This window comes from Onychomys torridus, chromosome 1 (assembly GCF_903995425.1).
Source record: "Onychomys torridus chromosome 1, mOncTor1.1, whole genome shotgun sequence".
In the NCBI taxonomy this organism is placed as follows: Eukaryota; Metazoa; Chordata; class Mammalia; order Rodentia; family Cricetidae; genus Onychomys; species Onychomys torridus.
Window position 1 is genome coordinate 129,800,776 of NC_050443.1, and position 19,349 is coordinate 129,820,124.

General features: G+C 50.1%; 1 protein-coding gene across 1 annotated transcript; it reads right to left on the reverse strand.

The window, feature by feature from the left end:
• Positions 1 to 327: 327 nt before the first annotated feature.
• Positions 328 to 17,681, reverse strand: Ms4a15 (membrane spanning 4-domains A15). Its single transcript, XM_036176677.1, has 8 exons — positions 17,623 to 17,681; positions 9,043 to 9,217; positions 4,966 to 5,088; positions 3,093 to 3,149; positions 2,388 to 2,480; positions 1,936 to 2,049; positions 979 to 1,119; positions 328 to 752 (listed from the first exon to the last, which is right to left on the reverse strand). Exons 1-7 carry the CDS (start codon positions 17,679 to 17,681, stop codon positions 1,003 to 1,005), a joined length of 738 nt encoding a protein of 245 aa, XP_036032570.1. The 3' UTR covers positions 328 to 752; positions 979 to 1,002.
• Between the last annotated feature and the right edge of the window lie 1,668 nt (positions 17,682 to 19,349).

A 19,349-nucleotide genomic window follows, 5' to 3' on the forward strand; every position in this document is an offset into this window, starting at 1 on the left:
CCAAACCTCTGATTAACTATGAACAACCCTCAGAAGACCTCAAGCTTAAAAAGCAAAAGCCACCACATTGAGATCAACTCAAAATCTAAGCCACACTGTTTATTTTTCTCCATAGTATGGATGGAACAAGCCATATGCCAGGGCCTATGAACACTGGGCTGAAGGTGTCTTATTCCTGTTGGGACCCAGCCCTGTTCCCATGGTAACTCTCAGGGACACCCTTGCTTTTCAGGCAGGGGTGGGGTATGGATTCAGGAGGGTGAGTGAGGGACTTTCCCTGTGCACCTGTTGATGATGACCTGGGTGCAAGAGCCAGTCTGTCTCCTCTGCAACCTCCTGTCCTAGTATGTGGGAAGGGCCAGAGTCAATACCAATGTCCTCTTAAGAAGGAGCTTCTGGGAGGGAGTGGGGGCCATACCTGGCTTAGACCCTAGGACCCCAGAGAGACCAGGGGTGCTGGATCGGCCTTGTAGTTATGTAGTTTAGCACTTTAGTCTCCAGGTGGGAAAATGAAAACCCACAGATGTAACAGCAAAGGACAAAGGACAGAGCTGGTCTTGGGGACCAGGAGCCTGGAGGTCAGGCCCATTGCCTTGCTCTGTGGTAGGGCTAGAGCCTCTGAAATGCCAGTCTGTTCTGGAACATTCTGAGTTCTCCATGCTTAAGGACCTTCTAGAGGCAAACCCGTGAAACTGTGATGCCAAGATTTCCCACGATGAGCAGAGGACAGTGCAGAGGAGCCCAGGGGACATCTATGTCGGGTGACAGGATTCGGGTTGGGTGGTGCCTCGGGACACGCCCTGGACATCAGTCTTATGTCTTTCTTAGAAAGACACTACTGGAGGAAACCCGAAACTGAAGGAACACCTCACACACTGTGCATGTGGCTTGGAGGGCCTGATTGGGGAAGGGCTGCCTCAGAATGAACAAGGTGAGGGTGGAGAGATGCTGGGTAGAGTGGGAAGCCTGGACCCCAACCTGCAGAAGAGGAGGTGCGATCTTCTACTCCGATGACTCCTTGGGCATGTATGCCACATTGTCATAGGCAGGGGGTGGAGAGACCGCTGGGCTGGGGATGTTGAAATCCGTGCCGAAGGCGTTGGGTAGGAAAATCACAGACTGCAAAAGAACAGAAAACCCCAATCCTGGGTGGCTCTGCGGGAGTGTGGCAACAGTGCCTCCCTGCGGGCATCCTGAGAACAGCACCTTAGTGCCGAATGCTCATTCACAAAAAAGCATCGTTTAAGTAACATTTCAGAAAACATTATCTAGGGTTAGTTATGATCCAGAGCTTGTACACACCGCAGTGAGCGTAGCAGACAAATCTCATTTCTCTAGGGGCTAGTGAGCTGATGTTTCTTCTCGCCTGAACTGTCACAGCTCTGGTCCCCGGCTGCTTCCACACTAGTAGCCCTTTACTGTGCTTGAATCCAGCTCATCCCCCACCCCCCACACCCCGCCCGCCTCGTTCCAACTTTAAATGGCATCCACTAGCTAATAGCTGCCTTTTCATGCTCAGGCAAGCCTTTGTGCTCTCAGTACCCCCTCTTCCCATCTTATTTTTGCCCCCCCCCCCCCCCCCGTGAAAAATGAATTTAACTTCTACCGAGTCATTCTGTCTTATCTGATGTGCCCACCTGTTCACAGTCTGTGGACACCTCTGTGCGAGGTGCGCCCCTCACCCACCCCAACCCTGTCCTCCAATTCCGGAAGGATCTCAGCTCTGCCGCTACTGCTGGCGCCCCCCTGTGGCCATGGGGTGAGTAGTCCCATTTCACAACTTTGGATCCCCTAGCATCTTATTGGAAGCTCATCACAACTCAGCCCTGAAGGGGAAGTGGGGTGGGGGTGGGGTTGGGGGAGCCTGGAGGCTCAGTCTCTTCCCAGACTACAGGCGTTCCTCCGGGGCTCTGGACAGGATGTGAGAGTACTCACTGCGTTAGTGTGGGCACGGGTGGCTTGGCACCCAAAGTGGGTGGCAATGACAGCGATGAAGAACTCCAGGATGGTGAAGATGGTTAACACAGCAAGGTAGCCCCTGCCCACATCCTGGGGACCCAAACCACAGTCAAGTCAAACCGAGAGTTTCAAAGTAAAGGGACCCTCTGGACCAAGAATAACTTGCCCAGACAAGAGGCAGAGGTATGCCTGGATCCGGCTTTCCTGACTCCAGCCCTGGCCCGCTCCTTCCATTCTACCAGGCCTCATCTCCCTCCCCACCACACCCGATATTGGGGTAAGGCCACGGTGTCAGTACACGCCTGAGATCTATTGGAGCAGCAGGCTCTGGAACAGCCCAGGGCTGCGGACGATTGGGTCTTCCCAAGTCCTGCCAGCAGCCCTTATCTTTCTAGGTTTAGTACCCCTCGGGACATCTGCCAACGCACCCAGTTAGTGACACCGAAGTCCATGAGAAGAATGGCTGTCCCAGCGAAGGCTGCCATGGCACTGAGGATGTTGGTCCCTAGGCTGCTCCTCACCTGTGGGAGGGAGAGGCACCCAGAAGAGGCAAAGAGGAGAAAGGGCCAGAAGCGCCCGCTGACTTGTGCCCAGCCTCCCGCACCCTGCCTCCCACGGCCCTGGGGTTGGGGCCATGAGCTCAGTGGCTGGGTTTCCTTTTCTCGCTCTTCCTTTTCTTCTCCTTCCCTGGGACCCCAAGAAGAGGCCCCGATGCCTCCTTTTGCTTCTTCATCCTCTTGGGAGCTGCTGGGGAGGAGACTTGACCCTCTTCGTGGCTTTCCTGGGCCAGGTTTGCAGCAGATGCCTGCCCCCCACCCCACCACTGCTGCACTTCCCTTCCCCCAGGCTAGGTCCACCCACTGAGACAGCTTGGTGGCTACTCTTCAGGGGATTCTTCCTGCATCAGCTTCCTCTGAATGTCTGCGAGGGCTTCATCTCTAGACCCTTACCACCTCTGGTGGCATTTTGTAAGTGTCCCATCTCTTCCTTCTGTATTTGGATGTCTAAATTCCTTCCATAGGCACTTAGAAAATCCCCACAAATTGGGGGCAAGTGAGGGGCAGGTCCTGAGTGCCACCCAGGTGAGTGGGCCCCATTCCCACCCCTGATTCTCTATCTCCATTCAGACTTACCAGGCAACTGGTGTGGTTTTTCTCAGCTGCTACTGAGAGGGACCCAGAGGTGATGAACTGTGTGGGGGAGAAAGTGTCCAATGAGGTTTTGGCTGGGACACTGACCAGGGCACATCATGCCTAGGTTCCGTCAGGAAGACACAGGTACAGGCAGAGAACCATAAACTTTCTTGTCTGCATTCTGGCCAGGCATTTCAGGTATATTTCTAAGGGTGTCTTAGTCTTCTGTAAGAGGCCTTTGTCCTCTGGTGTGTGGCTCACGCCTTTAATCTCAGCACTTGGGAGGCAGAGGCAAGCAAATCTCTGTGAGTTCAAGGCCCGCCTGGTCTACATAATGAATTCTAGGATAGCCAGAGCTACAAATAGAGACTCTGTCTCAAACAAACAAACAAACAAACAAACAAACAAACAAACGAAGAGGTCTCTGCCTTGAGACCTCAAGCCATAGTTTACAAGGTATGTATTTTCTTTGACATCATATTACTAAAGCCTCATAGGACATGTACCTTCAAATATTCACCCATCAAATATTTACCAAGTAGCAGTTGGGTGTCAAAAACATAATAGAGATGGATAAAACGAATAACATCCTTCTCTCATGGGGCTGATATTCAGTTGGGCAGCAGCCCCAGGTGTGAGGGCATGTGTGCATGTGCGTGCGGGCATGTGTTCTCACACTTGTGGGCCAAGGTCAACCTTGGGTGTCAGTCCTCCTCAGGAGTTGCCTGCTTTGTTTTTTGAGACGCTCTTACCTGGACTTGGTGGGGCTGACCAGTGACACCCAGGGAGAGCTGCCTGCCTCCATCTCTCCAGCCCTGGGATTACAAGCCCAGGTTGGCTGTTGACAAGGATGATGGAGACACCACTCAAGCCTTCATTCTTACCACGCAAGGGCTTTGCTCGCTGGATGATCTCCTGAGCCCTGTGAAGTTCTAAGACAAAGACTGAATACGGAGCTTCACATGCCCAGGCCTCAGGACCCTGATGTCTCCTGAGCCTGACAAGCATGCTCTGATTTATTTTTCCCTTCCTACCATGTGCATGGGGCACATTTTGCGAGAGAATGTGAAGCAGGAGGGAGCTTGGAGAAGAATGCTACCTTCCTTTCTTCCTGAGACAATGCCTTCTTAGACTCCTGCTTGCCAGCATTTTCCTCCAGCTTGGGCCCACTATGGACCATTAGAGCCAGGACTTAGAATTTGTTCCCAGCCGTTCAGCTCTAGCTGTGGAGTTTCAGCAGTGGTGGCCTCTTTGAGCTCTTCCTGAGACAGTCTGGGATACACAGAAGGGACTCCACCATTATACACAGTGGGGCTTCAGTGTAGACCCCATTAAGCTGACCCCGAAGCCTGTGCTTCCTGGAGGTAGCTGGAGGCTACCCACCACCAGAGCACTGGAACTTTGGGTAGCGCCACAGACAGTGGTGCCACCTTGCAAACTCCTTCTCTTTGGCCCCTAGGAGCAGACAAGGAAGCCCTGATTTGGTTCTCCAGTGGGGTATGGCCAGAGGAATGGCCAGAGGGCAGGGAGAAGCCCTGGAGATCAGTTCAGTCAGGGCTGGGACCCACGGAGGGAACTGAGGGGATTTGCCGGTGGGGTGTGGATGCGGGGTTAGGATGCAGGTAGCCCGGGTGTGGTTAAGACTCTGGCCTGCTTGCTCCTCACAGTTTCTGGCTATTTCCTGGGAGTGAATCAGGCTGAGGTTTATGATGAAGAATAGGAGTGAGTGATAACTACTATGCCGAGGTTAATCTGGGAGGCGAGTCAGACCCTGACCTAGGATGGGCTAAGGCTAGGAAAATGTTGGGAGTGGGGCAGGGCCAGGTGACCTGGGCGGGACCACGCCCCAGCGTAGGACAACTCCTGCACTCACGCAAGCTCCTCCCCAGAAGGGGACGCCACCTTCAATGAAGAGCATCCCCAGGTGGCCTCGGCGAACCATGAGCAGGACGCTGCCGAAGCCAAGGTGGATGAGGCCGATCAGGATCTGCACGGTCTGTGGGAGGCAGCGAGGGATCAGGCCACTGAGCTCCGCAGCGCCCCTGCGGGCCTCTCAGGAGAGTGGCCAACCTCCACAGGTCTGGCTTCCCATAGCTACTGGGGAGTCATCCCCGATTTCCTAAGCCGAGGCCAGAGCATTAAATCAAGATAGAACAAGCTCTCCTCAGGCCGCCGGCGGCTCCAGGCCAAGGCGTAATTTGTGAGTGGGGCTGTAGTTGTCAAGCGCAGCTCTGAGTTGCTTGTCTGGTTTTCTTAGCCTTGGTTCTTTGGCTGTCAGCACCCTGGTACTAAATGCCTAGTTTGCCTCCTTCCTGTAGTCTTTCTCTAGCCCATCCTGGGGGTGGGGGTCACAGCTGTTTCCATTGGCTGGAGTCTCCACTTGGTTTTCTTTCCACATCCCTACCCCCGCCCCCTCCTCCCTTCCTCACTCCCTCTCTTTCTTCTGTTTACCTGAGCCCCACGGAAACATTCCCAGATGCGGGATGGTTTTCCTAAGGGTGGGGGACTCTCTGGGACATGTGGCCTTGTGGTAAGCTCTGCTGCATTGCTTTTCAAACATTTTTGGTGACCAGAATTGGGCAGGAAGAGACAGGGAAGATCTTTGAGTCCAGCCCTGGCACTCCTTCCGGCTCAGGACTCCTACAGGGAGGGGCTCTTGTGGTAAGCAAGGGTTCGCCATCACCCAAGGCAGCAGTCCATCCAGGGCATCTCTGTGAGCAGTGACAGTCACATTCTTGGAGTCACAGGGACTGTATATCACTTTCTAATGTCACTGTCAAGAATGGGGATATTTATGGACACAAACTTCTGTATTCTGTTGCTTTCTCTCCTCCACTGCCTATCCTCCATTTCTCCAGCTTCCCTGGGTAAGGTTTTGTGTGTGTGTGTGTGTGTGTGTGTGTGTGTGTGTGTGTGTGTGTCCCCTGATGCCAACAAGGCTGTCTTTCTCTGCCAATGAAATAACTCCCGTGAAATGCCAGCTGCCACTCTGCAAGCCCGTCAGCACAGCGCTGTGCTGGCTGTTTTCAGATCCTCTTTTTACCATAACGCAACGATGTGAGCACCATCTTCATTTCGGAGCCCAGGAAACCGAACTCATAGACACTCAGTAACCCACAGATATGGAGGAGAGGGCTGACTAACTCCAAAGCTAGTGGGCTGTCTGGTTTTATGTCAACTTGACGCACGCTAGAGTCATGAAGGGACACTCGATAGAGAAAATGCCTCTCTAAGACCAGACTGCAGGCAGTTGGGCATTTTCTTAATTAGCGATCAGTGGGGGGAGGGCTCAGCCCCCAGCCCACAGCCCATCGAGGATGGGACCATTCATTCCTGCACTGGTGGTCCTGGGTTCTATAAGAAAGCAGGCTGAGCAAACCAGTAAGCAGCTTCCCTCCATGGCCTTTGCATCAGCTCCTGTCTCCAGGTTCCCGCCCTGTTTGAGTTCCTGTCCTGACTTCCTTCAACAATAGACTACAAAGTGGAAGTAAGCCAAATAAACCCTTTCTTCCCCAGCTTGTTTTTGGTCATGGTGTTTCATCACAGCAACAGAAACCCTGATTCAGACAGCTGGTGTTCTTCCCCTGGACTCACACTCCTGGATGCTTATTGCGGTTTCCTATAGATTTGCTTTGTCTCATCAAATTCTCTCTGTCTCTTTGTCTGTCTTTCTATCTGTCTGTCTGTCTCTCTCTCTCTCTCTGTGTGTGTGTGTGTGTGTGTGTGTGTGTGTGTGTGTGTGAGAGAGAGAGAGAGAGAGAGAGAGAGAGAGAGAGAGAGAGAGAGAGAGAGTTCAGTTCAGTTCCCAGGACCTTCTCTGTGGTTTCAGGGTTCTAGAAGAAATATCTTATTGTAGAATGTCTTTTGTATTTTTTTTGGAGACAGGGTTTCTCTGTGTAGCCTTGGCTGTCCTGGAACTCTTTCTGTAGACCAGGCTGGCCTCAAACTCATAAAGATCCACCTGCCTCTGCCTCTAATCCTCTGCTGGGATTAAAGATATGTGCCACCATCACCCGGCCAATATCGTATTTTAATTTGCTATCTCCAGACACCTTATGCACTACTAACCCTGATACAGCTTTTAGGATTGGGTTCTGCATTCCAGCAAGTTTGAGTTAGAGGTCCTGGTATGACCAAACAGTGGGACTGAAGGTAGAACTCTAAGGTCAGGCTGTCCCAGGTCACAGGATGCTACTGGCCGGCCGCCTGGCCTTGGGCAAATGACTTACACCAACAAGCCTTAGGCTCCAAGTCTTTGCAGTAAGAGCTGGAGCTTCTGGCTCATGGGGTGGGCCGAGGACTGAGAACCTGGAGAGACGATGTGAGCACAGTGTAGGTGTCTCTGAGAGCTGTCATCGTCATCATTGCTCCCACTGTTCCTCTTGTTCGCATGGAGAAATATATATATATATATGCGTATGTAATTTATACGTCTAACTTAGCAGGGGGGCATTAATGTCTCTTCCTATGCAGCAAACTGCAATCTAACTTAGTGTGGAAACAAACAGAAACCCAACCTAGGGCATATATTTTAAGTAAATTGTGGGGTTCAGCTCAACACAGACAGCTGAGCACAGCCAGTGGAGGTGCCCTGAGGATCAGATCACACTCAAATGCCCACTGCCCTCACTGCTCACATAGGAGACCTCCCAGCTGTAGCCAATCCACTTGGTTACATATGTTGGCCTGTGAAAGTTCACTGCTTATTCTGTTGGGTGGGGCTTGAACCTCTTTTGGTTCTGAGGGCTGCCTGGTTTCATGAGTTCTTGGCCCAAATAAAATCTGTTGTGATTATGAGCAAAGAACAATGATGCACAACTCTAAACACATCATTTTGAAACTCATTATGTTGTACACTAAAAAACTTCAATTGAATTAGAAACTTTTGTTTTTGGAAGTTCACATGCCTATTTATCGATCACCTTTTAAAAATTATTTATATTTTATGTACAAGTGCTCTGCACTTATACCCACATGCCAGAAGAGGGTATCAGATGCTATTATAGATGCTTATGAGTTGTGGTTGCTGGGATCTGAACTCAGAAACTCTGGAAGAGCAGCCAGTGCTCTTAACCACTGAGCCATCTCTCCAGCCCCCATCATTTACTATTTAATCTATCATCTATCAATCACCACCTATTATATATTATCTATTCTATCATATATTAGTCTGACCTATACTATATATTTATCCTATCTTATTTATCCATCCTACCATCTCTCATCTACCAAGCATATTTATGTATCATCTACCCATCTTTATTTTCCTCTTAATTATATTCATCTAGCATCTGTCTTTCATCATCTAGCATCTGTCTTATCCATTTATCCACCTATCACCTATATTTTATTCCTTCTTAGAGACCACTATCTAAGGCCGTTTGAGATTAGAGAAGGGCTTGGAAGCCACCCTCCATGGACTATCAGCTCTACAGGAGTTGGCTCTTGCCTGCCATTTTATTCTCATCCCCAGTCAGGTCTGCCTTTATTCATTACATTCCAGCTATGTCAGTATTCTATGTCTTCCCTCCACGACCCACACCCGTTCCCACTTCGGGGCCTTTGCATTTGCTGCTCTTCAGTCTAGGCAATCCTAGCCTTCACGCATCCTTCCACCCATTCAGCTCTTGCTGGCCTGGCTTTAACACCCAGGATTTAGCTTCAGTGTCATCTCCCCAGAGAGATCTCTCTGTCTTTGCTAGGGTTGCGGTCCCCCATCCATTATTCTTACTCCTCGATGGAGTTCTGGTCATTTGTTTACTGGTTTATTGGGTGAGCTCCAAGGGGGGAAGGGAAGCCTTGTCTGCCTGGCGCACAAGTGAGTTCTCACATTTTCCCCCTGCCTGCCTGTCATGTCGCGCTCCCTCCCTCCCCCCACTTCTCATTATGCTTGAGGCTCACTACCTGCCCAGCAGTTTTGTCTCAGGTCACGTGGGGGAGCTTCTCTTACCCCTAAAGCCTTGGGTTCTCCTGTCAAGAAGGTCTCTATTGGTCTAAGGTCCGGTGGCTGGGTGGCCCTGGGCGCCTGCGCCCCCAGCGGTGACTCTTCGAATTGCATGATCCCTGGAGGTTGGCACATGGAGGTGGGCAGAATGGCTGGAGGTGGGCGGAGGCCGCTGGCGTTGCTGGGCGGGATGACGACAAACACACCATTGCTGGCAGGAGGTGTGGACATCGTGTTCAGAGAGCCTGGGGGATGAAGGCTCAGGAGATAACAAGGCAGTAACGGTGGTTACACATTTGATAAATGGCGCAACTCCCTGCTCTTGCTCACTGAGGCTGGGAGATAGAAGAGCAAACTCCCGACTAGAGCTGGGGAAAGAGAAGAGACTCACAGAAGGGAATTAGGCTCCTGTGAAAGCCGAGGCTTTTTTTTTTTTTTTTTAACTTGAATCTTAGGCTTTTTTGACTATTGACTCTGATCTTGATTTCTACTACATTACATGGAAGGAACTTTTAATTTTCAATGCTGGGCGTGGAACCCAGCCTACAGGAGAGGCAAGCCCGCTACTGCTGAGCCATATCTCCAGCCCAAGTGAAACCTTTATGAGGAGCTTGTATTTAAACATCCTCCTTTCCCCAGAGAGGGTGAGTGACTGACTGCTTAAGAACACACCGCTCTGGGAAGGTGGAGCTTAGCTGAAGTACCATTTTACTCATGGAGAGAGAAGGACCAGACAGGATGTACCCCTTTCTTCCTTCCTCTAGGCTACATCTTTTGATTATGGGTACATAATTACCCAGGGGCAACACATCCTGCTCTCCTTGACTACCCAAGGAATAACCACTATTGTGGCCAAGATGAACACGGATTGTGGAAACCTGAGGTGTGGCTGGCCTGGAAAAACACTCTAGTGTATGCTGATGTGGGGTATCAGTTTCCCAGGGTGCCCCAGCGAATCTAGTGGATTATGTGACATTAAAACATCCTCCTTGCTGGCTTTCACACGTGGTGAAGAACCCAGCAGTCCAAGTCACAGCTCTGTGACAGAAGACAGGATTTGAACCCTGGTCCATGTAGCTGCTATGAGACAAAGGGCACGATGGTCACTTCCTCCTGCCTCAGTTTCCTGACCAAAAGAGGGCGTTAGACCCTGTTTCATTAGGCCTGGTAAAAGCCATGATTTACACAGGGAATCATTCCAACTTCTTCACTTAAAGTATGTTCTTAAACCTTATATATTCAGTGCATGAACATGTATTTACCCACTGTTTGAGGACTGCGGCTTGTGTTCATGAGACATTGCTGCTCGTAGACTGCACAGCTTGTCGGGGATCAGGCTGTGCTATGCTCCCGAGTTACTTCATATTGTGTAAAAGAATGGCTTTGGGCTCTGCCCTGCCCTGGGTGACTGTTTGAAAGGCAGCGTTTAGATGCTGTCATTCAAACAATGGGGCAAGATGACTCTGTCTCACTGTCCATGTAGGTAACCACCTCCTGCCCAGTGCCACCCACAAGACACAAACAATTTACTCCTGTGGATGAAAAGTACCACCCGGACCCCATAAAGAAGGCACCAGCACTGCAGTGGTGATGGTCCCATTGACCTGGCATTGGACCACCCAATGTGTGTGTCGTGGGACCAGCAGGCAGATTGTCTGGGGCTCCAGTTCATCTCTGTCTCCACTGCTTGATACAGCCTCCTGAAACTACTGCCAGTCTATCTCTGTCTGCAGCAGCCCTGCACTTCTCCTGTACGTGTCTCTGCAGCACCTCCCAGCCCCCCCCCCCCTTTTGGTTTTTTGAGACAGGGTTTCTCTGTGTAGCTTTGCGCCTTTCCTGGAACTCACTCTGTAGTCCAGGCTGGCCTCGAACTCACAGAGATCTGCCTGCCTCTGCCTCCCAAGTGCTGGGATTAAAGGCGTGTGCCACCACTGCCTCCGCCGCCGCCGCCGCCGCCGCCGCCACCACCACCACCCCACCACCACCACCCGTCATAACACACAGATTTTTTTTTTTTTTTTGTCCTCATTTTCTTTTTTTTTTTTCTGTTCCTTTGGAGCTGAGGACCAAACCCAGGGCCTTGTGCTTGCTAGGCAAGTGCTCTACCACTGAGCTAAATCCCCAACCCCCAGCCTCCCAGCCCTTGATATCTTATCCAACCAATGCAGGGAACTTTCATGTCTCTAATAGCTTGCTGCCTCTGGCAAGACCTTCTTGAACTGTGCTGTGGCCTCTCTGTCCTTTTGTACCCTCTGTAGCCTGTAAAACACACACACACACACACACACACACACACACACACACACACACACACAATGAGGTGTATAACGTGTGATCTGAAAGTTAACACTAATTCTTAGTGTCAGAATAAAAGCACCTGAGTTTTTCCAACAGCTAGCTATTAAGGGAAAACCAGGAGTACTTGGCAAATTGCAGCAAATGAGACTGATTGTAAATTTATTGTCAATAAATTCTAGTACTGTAGGAAACACAAATGCATCTGTGCTTCTAGAGCAGCAGGCCCTTGACACAGCCCATTCCCTGGGGCTCTGTGGGGGACCTCAGTGGATGTGCATCTTTATCCTGGTGGATGGGGCTTGCCACACATGTGTCCTCTGTGCCATTCACTCCATGATGGGCCTGATCCACACTGGTGACTGTAGAGTGTGGTGTCTTGCTGGGACTACCTTTGACAGGCATAGCTGAGTCCCCACAAAGAGGGAAGCAGGTCCCAGCGGCTGGAGTACCTCCAAGGGAATGGCAGAGGAAGCACAGGGTAATATCTGCTGGCATGAGCATTTTCTGTTCACTATAGGCAATTAATAAAATGTTTTGTGGGTTGGGGAGATAGCTCAGTTGGTAAAATGCTTGCTGCACACACATGAGAACCTACTGGAGTCTGAATCCCAGAAACCCATATAAAAAGCTGGGTATGGGGACACACACTTGTAATCCCAATGCTGGGGAGATAGAATCAGTTGGAGCCTTGGGGTTCTCTGGCCTGCTAGCCCAGCCTACTTGGTGATCTCCAGACCAATGAGAGAATCTTTCTCAGAAAGCAAGGTAGTTGTCTATTCTACTTCCAAGGTGGAGTGACACCCAGAGTGAACCTCTGGCCCCCACACACATATACATGCATGAACTTGCATACATACATGCACACACATATGTGCACACACACATGCATACACATACATGTGCATATAGACATAGATATGCATGTACGCACACACATGCAAAAAGAAAAGAACATGTTTCTTTTGTTATTGAACAATAATCCCACACAGAGAGTGGCAGAAATCACTTGACATCTTCAAGGACTTCAAGGACTTCTTCCAGCAAAAGCTGGGTGACCAACATGTGATATCAGGAGCAAGTGTCTAGGGATAGTGCTATTACTTCCCACATGATGGGACTCAGTGGGGGCTCCAGTTTCCAAACCCTCACACTGAAATGATGCTCAGCAGACATGGACATGGCGTAGGACAGCATCAGCAAACATTCCCTGCAGACACTCAGCTAGTAAGATTTTGGGCTTTGGTCAAGTAGTTTCTGTTCCAAGTAGATGCCTCTGCTGTAGTGTGAACCCATAGGTAATGAATGCATAAATAGGTGGGGCTGTGTTTTAATAAGGCTTTATTGACATGAACAGATGGGCTGTATCCAATTGGTGGGCTGGAGTTTTCCAACTTCAGTGTCAGAACACTGCCTGAACCATAGTAAATCATCACTGGAATTTATTTATTGCTTTAAATGGTGTTTACATTAATTTCCGTGGTTTGGAGTAAGAAGGAAAAATACATCGAGCTATCAGATATTTCTATACAATGACAGTAAAGATGGCTGTGGTGACTGTGGCTAGAGTTTGGGTTTTGAATGTCCCTCAAAGGCCTGCAGGTTAGACAAAGACTTGGTCCCCAGGATGATATGACTGGCAGGTGACAGAACCTTGTATTACTTCAATTTCTTATTTCTGTGACCAAATACTGAAAAATAAACGTGTTAAAGCAAGCGGGTTTATTTAGGCTTAGCGTTCAAGGGAACACTGTCCATCATGTTGGGGAAGGCATGGTGGCAGGAGTGTGAGGTGTCTGGTTGTAGTACTCCTGTAGTGAGGAAGTATCAAGTGGGCAGGAAGCAGGGCCAGGCTGCTGACCTCAAGCCCTCGCCCCAACAAGCCACTTTCTCTAGAGAGATTCTGTCTCTTAAAGATCCCACAACTTTCCAGAACCAGCTTGAGACCAAAAGGTCAGGCACATGAGCCATGGTGAACATGCAAGGGACAGAGGCTGGTGGTGGAGGGTCCTTTGGTCCTGGGGTTTGGGGCATGTTCTTGTAGGGGGTTTGGGATCTTGGCTTCTTCTTGGCTTACTAGCCATGTACTCTGGCTATCATACCCTACCTCCCCACAGGCTCAAAACACAGGGGCAACTAAACATGGACTGAGCCAGAAACAAACCTGTTCTCTTCATATGCAGATCACCCCAGGCATTTTTTTTCTAGCTAGCACAACTGCTCACCTCATCTCACAGGTTGGCAGAGGGGACCAGAAATCAAAATGGACAGAATATTCTTAGAAACTGGCAAAGGGATGTGGTATGCTTGTTTCAAAGCAGCGCTGTTATCCATTCTAGATCATTATTGATGTTTGAAACTCTCTGAACTATTCACAAGGCCCCAGCTCCACCCTGCCCCAGGTTACGGGATTAATAGCATGTACTAACCATTTCTTGAGGACAGAGGACACTTCTGATGCTTCTGATACACTGCTTCTCACCTCCGCAGTGACCTGATAATTTCCACAGTTTATCATCTTGGTGTGATGACTGAGATGCAGCAGAGAAGGGACATGCTTAAGGTAACTCCGCTAGTGAATTTGAGGGCAAGGATTCAAGTCCAAGTCTATCTGTGTCCAGCCTGCAGCTGTCCCTCACTGCTGCCTCCAGGGGCAGTCTCTGTCATTTGTCCAATTGTTCTAGCTATTATATTCTGGGTGCCTTGAAGTTTGGTGTGGTCATGTGACTTGTTTTGGTTAAAACCAAATTCACAACTTCTGAGCTAAGGAAATAGTGACCGGTCCAGGGCACTGTGGAAGGTCTTTCCTCATTGTCATAGTAACTAGCCATCTTGCAGACAGAGGCCACTTTATCTGCCTGGGTTCCCAAGTGAGTGGTGTGTTCAGGGCTATGAAGCAGGAGGAAGAGAGCACTCTGTGCTGTCCTATGACACTAAGATGAGGATGGGGGATAGCAAGCCATGAGATAAAAACGCTGGGCATGGTGGAGTCCTTAGAATCCCAGTTCTGGGGAGACAGAGCCCTGAAGATCCCTAGGGCTTGATGGCTGACCTGTCTGGACAAATTGGCTACCAGTAGGCTAGCAAGAGACCCTGTCTGAAAAAACTAGGTGGATGGTACCTGAGGAATGACATCTGAGGTCATCCTCTGGCCTCTACATGTGTGTGTGTGCACACTTGTACATGTACTCACACACATGAGCATTGCATATGTACATACACATGCTCACATACATAAACACTAAGCTATGTGTCCCTGAAGCATAATCTAGCTTCTCCTGACCATTAATCCTCCAGAAACACAACACACACACACACACACACACACACACACACACACACACACACTCACTCACTTATATATGAGAGCCATTATTATTAAAGATTAGAGCCATCCAACACTCTTTGGTATTCACAGGTGATCAAACCAGAGGGGGCTGAGTGAGCCTGCCACGGCAACACTTCCCTAAGTAAGGACATTTAAAAGATACTAAGGACAGTGTAACACCTGAGTCAGAAAAGGCAGAATTTTAGGTTAAAAGGACACACTTGCTTTCATAGTTGTCATTTCACTGGGGACAGGTGAGGATCATGTCTGAAGGCCATGATGAGTTAGTCATATGTGTACCGGGGACATTTTCTGGGGTCAGAAGAACTCTTGACGCCCACAGGATTCAAGCCACCCGGCAGGGAGCACTTGCGTCATTAACAGCATCTCTCTCAGGTGGGTGGTGAGAAATGCGATCAAACACAGGCGCCCCCCCCATCCTCAGGGGGAGAAAAACACCTACAGAAATAGGCTTTGCACCCTCGGCAGGGTAAAGTTGCAAACCCAAGCAGGAATACATGACACAGGTCCCGAGATTCACAGTTCCCCTCTTCCACAGTGACTAATCCATCTGTGGTATTACCTCAGTGCTCCCCTCTTTCTTACTAACAATCAGCCAGCATATCCCGCCACTCATATATGCATAAGAAGGAAAGCCACTGCACCCTGCCTTAAGGGAACAGCTGCCTGGAAACTCAGGACATCCAGGACAACCATGAGGATTATCAACTGCTGAATGAGATGTAGTAATAACAGCCCTTCATGCAAAGCTCTTAACAGTTTATAAAGAGCTCTCCTACAGTCTTTAGGGCAGCCCTGGGAAGGAGATGTTATGTAGCCATTTTGCAGAAGTAAGTAGGGCAAGTCATGGACCTTGAAGGCTGATGTGTTGGTCACAGAGAACAGATTCTGAAGTGAGTGATGTCACCAAGGGTGTCAGGGGACTTGCCAAAGGCAGGTGGCTGAGAAGCCGTGGGCTGGTTTTTATACCCTCCTCCCAGGGTTGCCAGTGGGGAAGTAGATTTGACACTGCACAGGAAGGGGGGGGGGCATGTCTTTGGTTGTCTTTTGCCACGGCATAGAGACTTCCTTGAGGAACTCACTGGGAGAAAGCCACATGTAGCTTCTTTTCACTGGACCGTGGATTCCTAGGTTGGGCAAGACTTCTTTTGCAGAGAGATACCCAGGAGACAGATCCTTGCAATGGGGTGTATCTCTGTAGAGACACCCTTTTAGAGAAGCACCTATCTCAGGGAGGGTGACACCAACTCACAAAGCACCCAGCATGGTCCCTGTCCTCTTTGTCTGGTGTGTACCAGGGGTGGGGGTGGAGGTGGGGTGGAGTGGGGGGGGGAGGGCAAGAAAAGATGAGAACCATCCAACACCTTTCTTACCTGCTGTACCTGGGCAGAGAGCAGTCCCAGGTTGTGATATGACACAACACAAAATCAGTCAGGCTAATTGATAACTACTAAATTGCTGCTATTTGGTTTGAGAGTGACTGGAAAAGCCTCAGGACTGCCAAAGTGTCACCCTGCTATAATCGCTGTGAATCTTTAAAAATTAATGTAAGCAGTTTTACTTAGAAATAGATACCTATTTGCATCACAGAAATCAACATTTGATTCACATCCTATAGCAAAGAACCAGAATCCAAATTCAAAAGAGCTAGCATGCACAGAGCACACTGCTTTAGGCTTGATTGAAACCATACAACAAAACAGAGCCATCAACACTCCAGAAGAGAACAATGACCACCTAGCAATGTCTGGCCCCATGACTGGTATGGAGGGGCTTTCACTCCTCCTGGGCTTCAGCTGTTAATAGCCTCAGTGGCAGGGGGACCTGTAGTGGTGGGCTGCCCCAGCATGCTAGCTGGAACACACTTGGGCAGCCAGCACTTATCTTGGGAATGTCTCTAGACAGCCTCTTCTTCCACCCAGGTCCCAAAGCAGTTTTGCTTATTTCCCAGTTGAAGCTGCTTTCTGGGGAGGTGTTGGCAGCTGGAAGGGAGTGACTGTAAGGGTTGGGGATCCTGGGATGAAATGTATACTAGCACATCTGGGGCTTGGCAGCTTTGCTTAGTAAAGCCACAGATCTTGCGCTCAGGCTGGTAAGCATGCATGTTATTATCTGGTGAGAGGAAGTAGCTGAGTGAATTTGGGCAAATGGTTTGATCTCTCTGGGCCTCAGTTTCCCCACATATAGTAGTGGAGGTGAGGTGTTTCAGGCTTCTAAGATTTCTACATATACATCCTTGGTCTGCAGCCATTTCTCAGACCAGGAAAGAACTTGCCTGGCCCTGTGGCACCAGGCATCTTGTCTCCAATCTCTGCTTTTCCAGGACAGCCCATGCCTGTCCCATAGTCCCAGAAGTGAATCCACCAGATGCAGACACACCATGGGGAAGCAGATCTCTCTTTTCTCCCATCCCATGGCCTTCTGCTGTGCTCCGGTGCTGCTGCCACTGCAACTGGGCAGCAGGGACAACCTCTTCTTTCCCCTGACTAATGCTTCCCATCTGCAAATGACATAGTATTTGCCCAGAAGAATTTTCTAGCAGTGGCCCTTGTCAGGTCCTTCTCCCCTCAGAGAAGGGACAGGGAGGACACCTGTGCATGGTTTGAAATCACCCGTCTAGGTTAAACTTCTAACGAGTTGGCTTCTGGAGAAAGGGAGTCTCTACTTCTTGGGAGGGTGATTGTCTGGGGTCCCTGGCCCTGGGTTTGAGGAGAGAAGACAGATACCCCTCCTTTGTCCCCCTTCACTGTGCAGTGGGTCTGTCATTGCCCTGAGCTGGACTGGGTGACTCTGAGATCTTCCTTCCCAATCTTAGTGCCAGGTGGGTTCCCGTCAATGACCTCTTTCTCTCTCCCTCTCTGGGGGCCCTCACAACCCCCCTGCCTCTTCTCCTATTGTGTTCCCTGGGGTGGTCTTTCTAGAAGGACAATGGGGGTACTCACCGGCTCGACACGGCTGCTGTGCAGGCTGCAGGTTCCCCTCTGCCTCTGCGCTCCCACATTCACACATTATCCTGTGAAAACCTTGCTATTCGCGTGGGGCTTTGAAATCACTGCTTGGGAGCTGCGCCTCTGGTAGGTTCTCTGTCCTTCCCGGCTCAGAGGCTTCCACCTGTCTCCCAGAGGTGGGGGCTAGAGGCAGCCACTTATGTGGTCACTGGCCTCCAAAGAGCCCTAGAGTATCCCGTTCTCTTGCTTCAGTCTCTGGAAAGGAACATCAAGACCCAAGAGGAAAGTGGATCACTTGGCACCCACTACTAGTGTCAGAGCTGGGATGGGGACCCATAAGACTTTCACCCCACTGAGATGCCCTGAGAGGACTGAGCAGGCTGCCTGTGTTCTGTCCAGGTTTGACCACAGTTAGACAAGGGGCCCAGGAGGCTCACAGCTTTCCAATGACAAGTGGCAGAGGGTCTAAGCATGGGCATTCATGTGAACATGTGTTAGTATGTGTGTATGTTCGTATACACAGTGTCCTTCAAGTACTTGGCCTGTGAGTTTCTGGGTTCAGGATCTCACAAAACATCTTGTGAGGCAATTGAGAAAGCCACATGATTGGGTAGGACCTATAGGCTCAAGTCATCCTGGGGACAGGCCTGGGCTAGCTCTCAGATAACCTTGGGAAAGATCAATGTGGCAGGTTGAATGTAAAAATGGCCTTAGTCCTCAGGCCAATGTGTGTCTATACCTGCAGAGAGGGTTGGAGTTGCTCTCCCAAGTCCTCAAAACTGGTTGCCCTGTGACTTCCTATGCCAACAGGAAGTGGGAGTGATCAGTCCCAACATGAGACATAGGAGACGAGGAGCTTTGCAGCTAGCCCTGGACATGCCTGGCTTCCCTGCTGGAGGACAATGAACATGACATCATCCATTGTCCCCAGTGAGGCCCCACACATGCAGCCCTGGTTGGCAAGACTGTGGAGCTGGCCTTTCACTGAACACAAGTGCATGAGATAGTTCCACCAAGTCCAGGTCAGACCAGACCTGGCCAGGCAACAGGAGACTGGGGACAAAAATGAATGTTCTCTGTGATGTAGCAGAGGGTCTGCCTCTTTATTATAGGTATAGGTTTGAGTCTAGAGGGCACGTGATAAGATTTCTAGACTTTTGGTTCATAATTCATGTGTTTCCATTAGTTTGGCTATTTGTCCCTGTGCTTTTCCAATCTTGGTCTCAACAATTCACACTCTTACAGTCCCTCCTCTTTCTCGACAATTGGACTCCTGGAGCTCCACCTGGGGCCTGGCCAAGGATCTCTGCATCCACTTCCATCAGTTATTGGATGAGAGTTCCAGCACAACAGTTAGGGTGTTTGGCCACCTGATCATGAACCAAAAGCTGTGGAGCCTCTGGCTGGATCAGGCCCTCTGGATAAGTGAGACAATTGAATAGCTTGAACTGTTTGGGAGGCACCCAGGCAGTGGGACCCAGACCTGTCCTTAGTGCATGAGCTGGCTGTTTGGAACCTTGGGCTTACACAGGGACACTTTGCTCAGCCTGGAACGTAGGGACTGGACCTGCCTGTACCGAATCCACCAGGTTGAACTGAATCCTCACAGGAGTCTTGGTCCTGGAGGAGATGGGAATGGAGGGGAAGGGCTGGGGGGAAGGTGGGGGGGGGGGCGAGAGGGGGGAGGACAGGGGAACCCATGGCTGATGTGTAAAATTAAA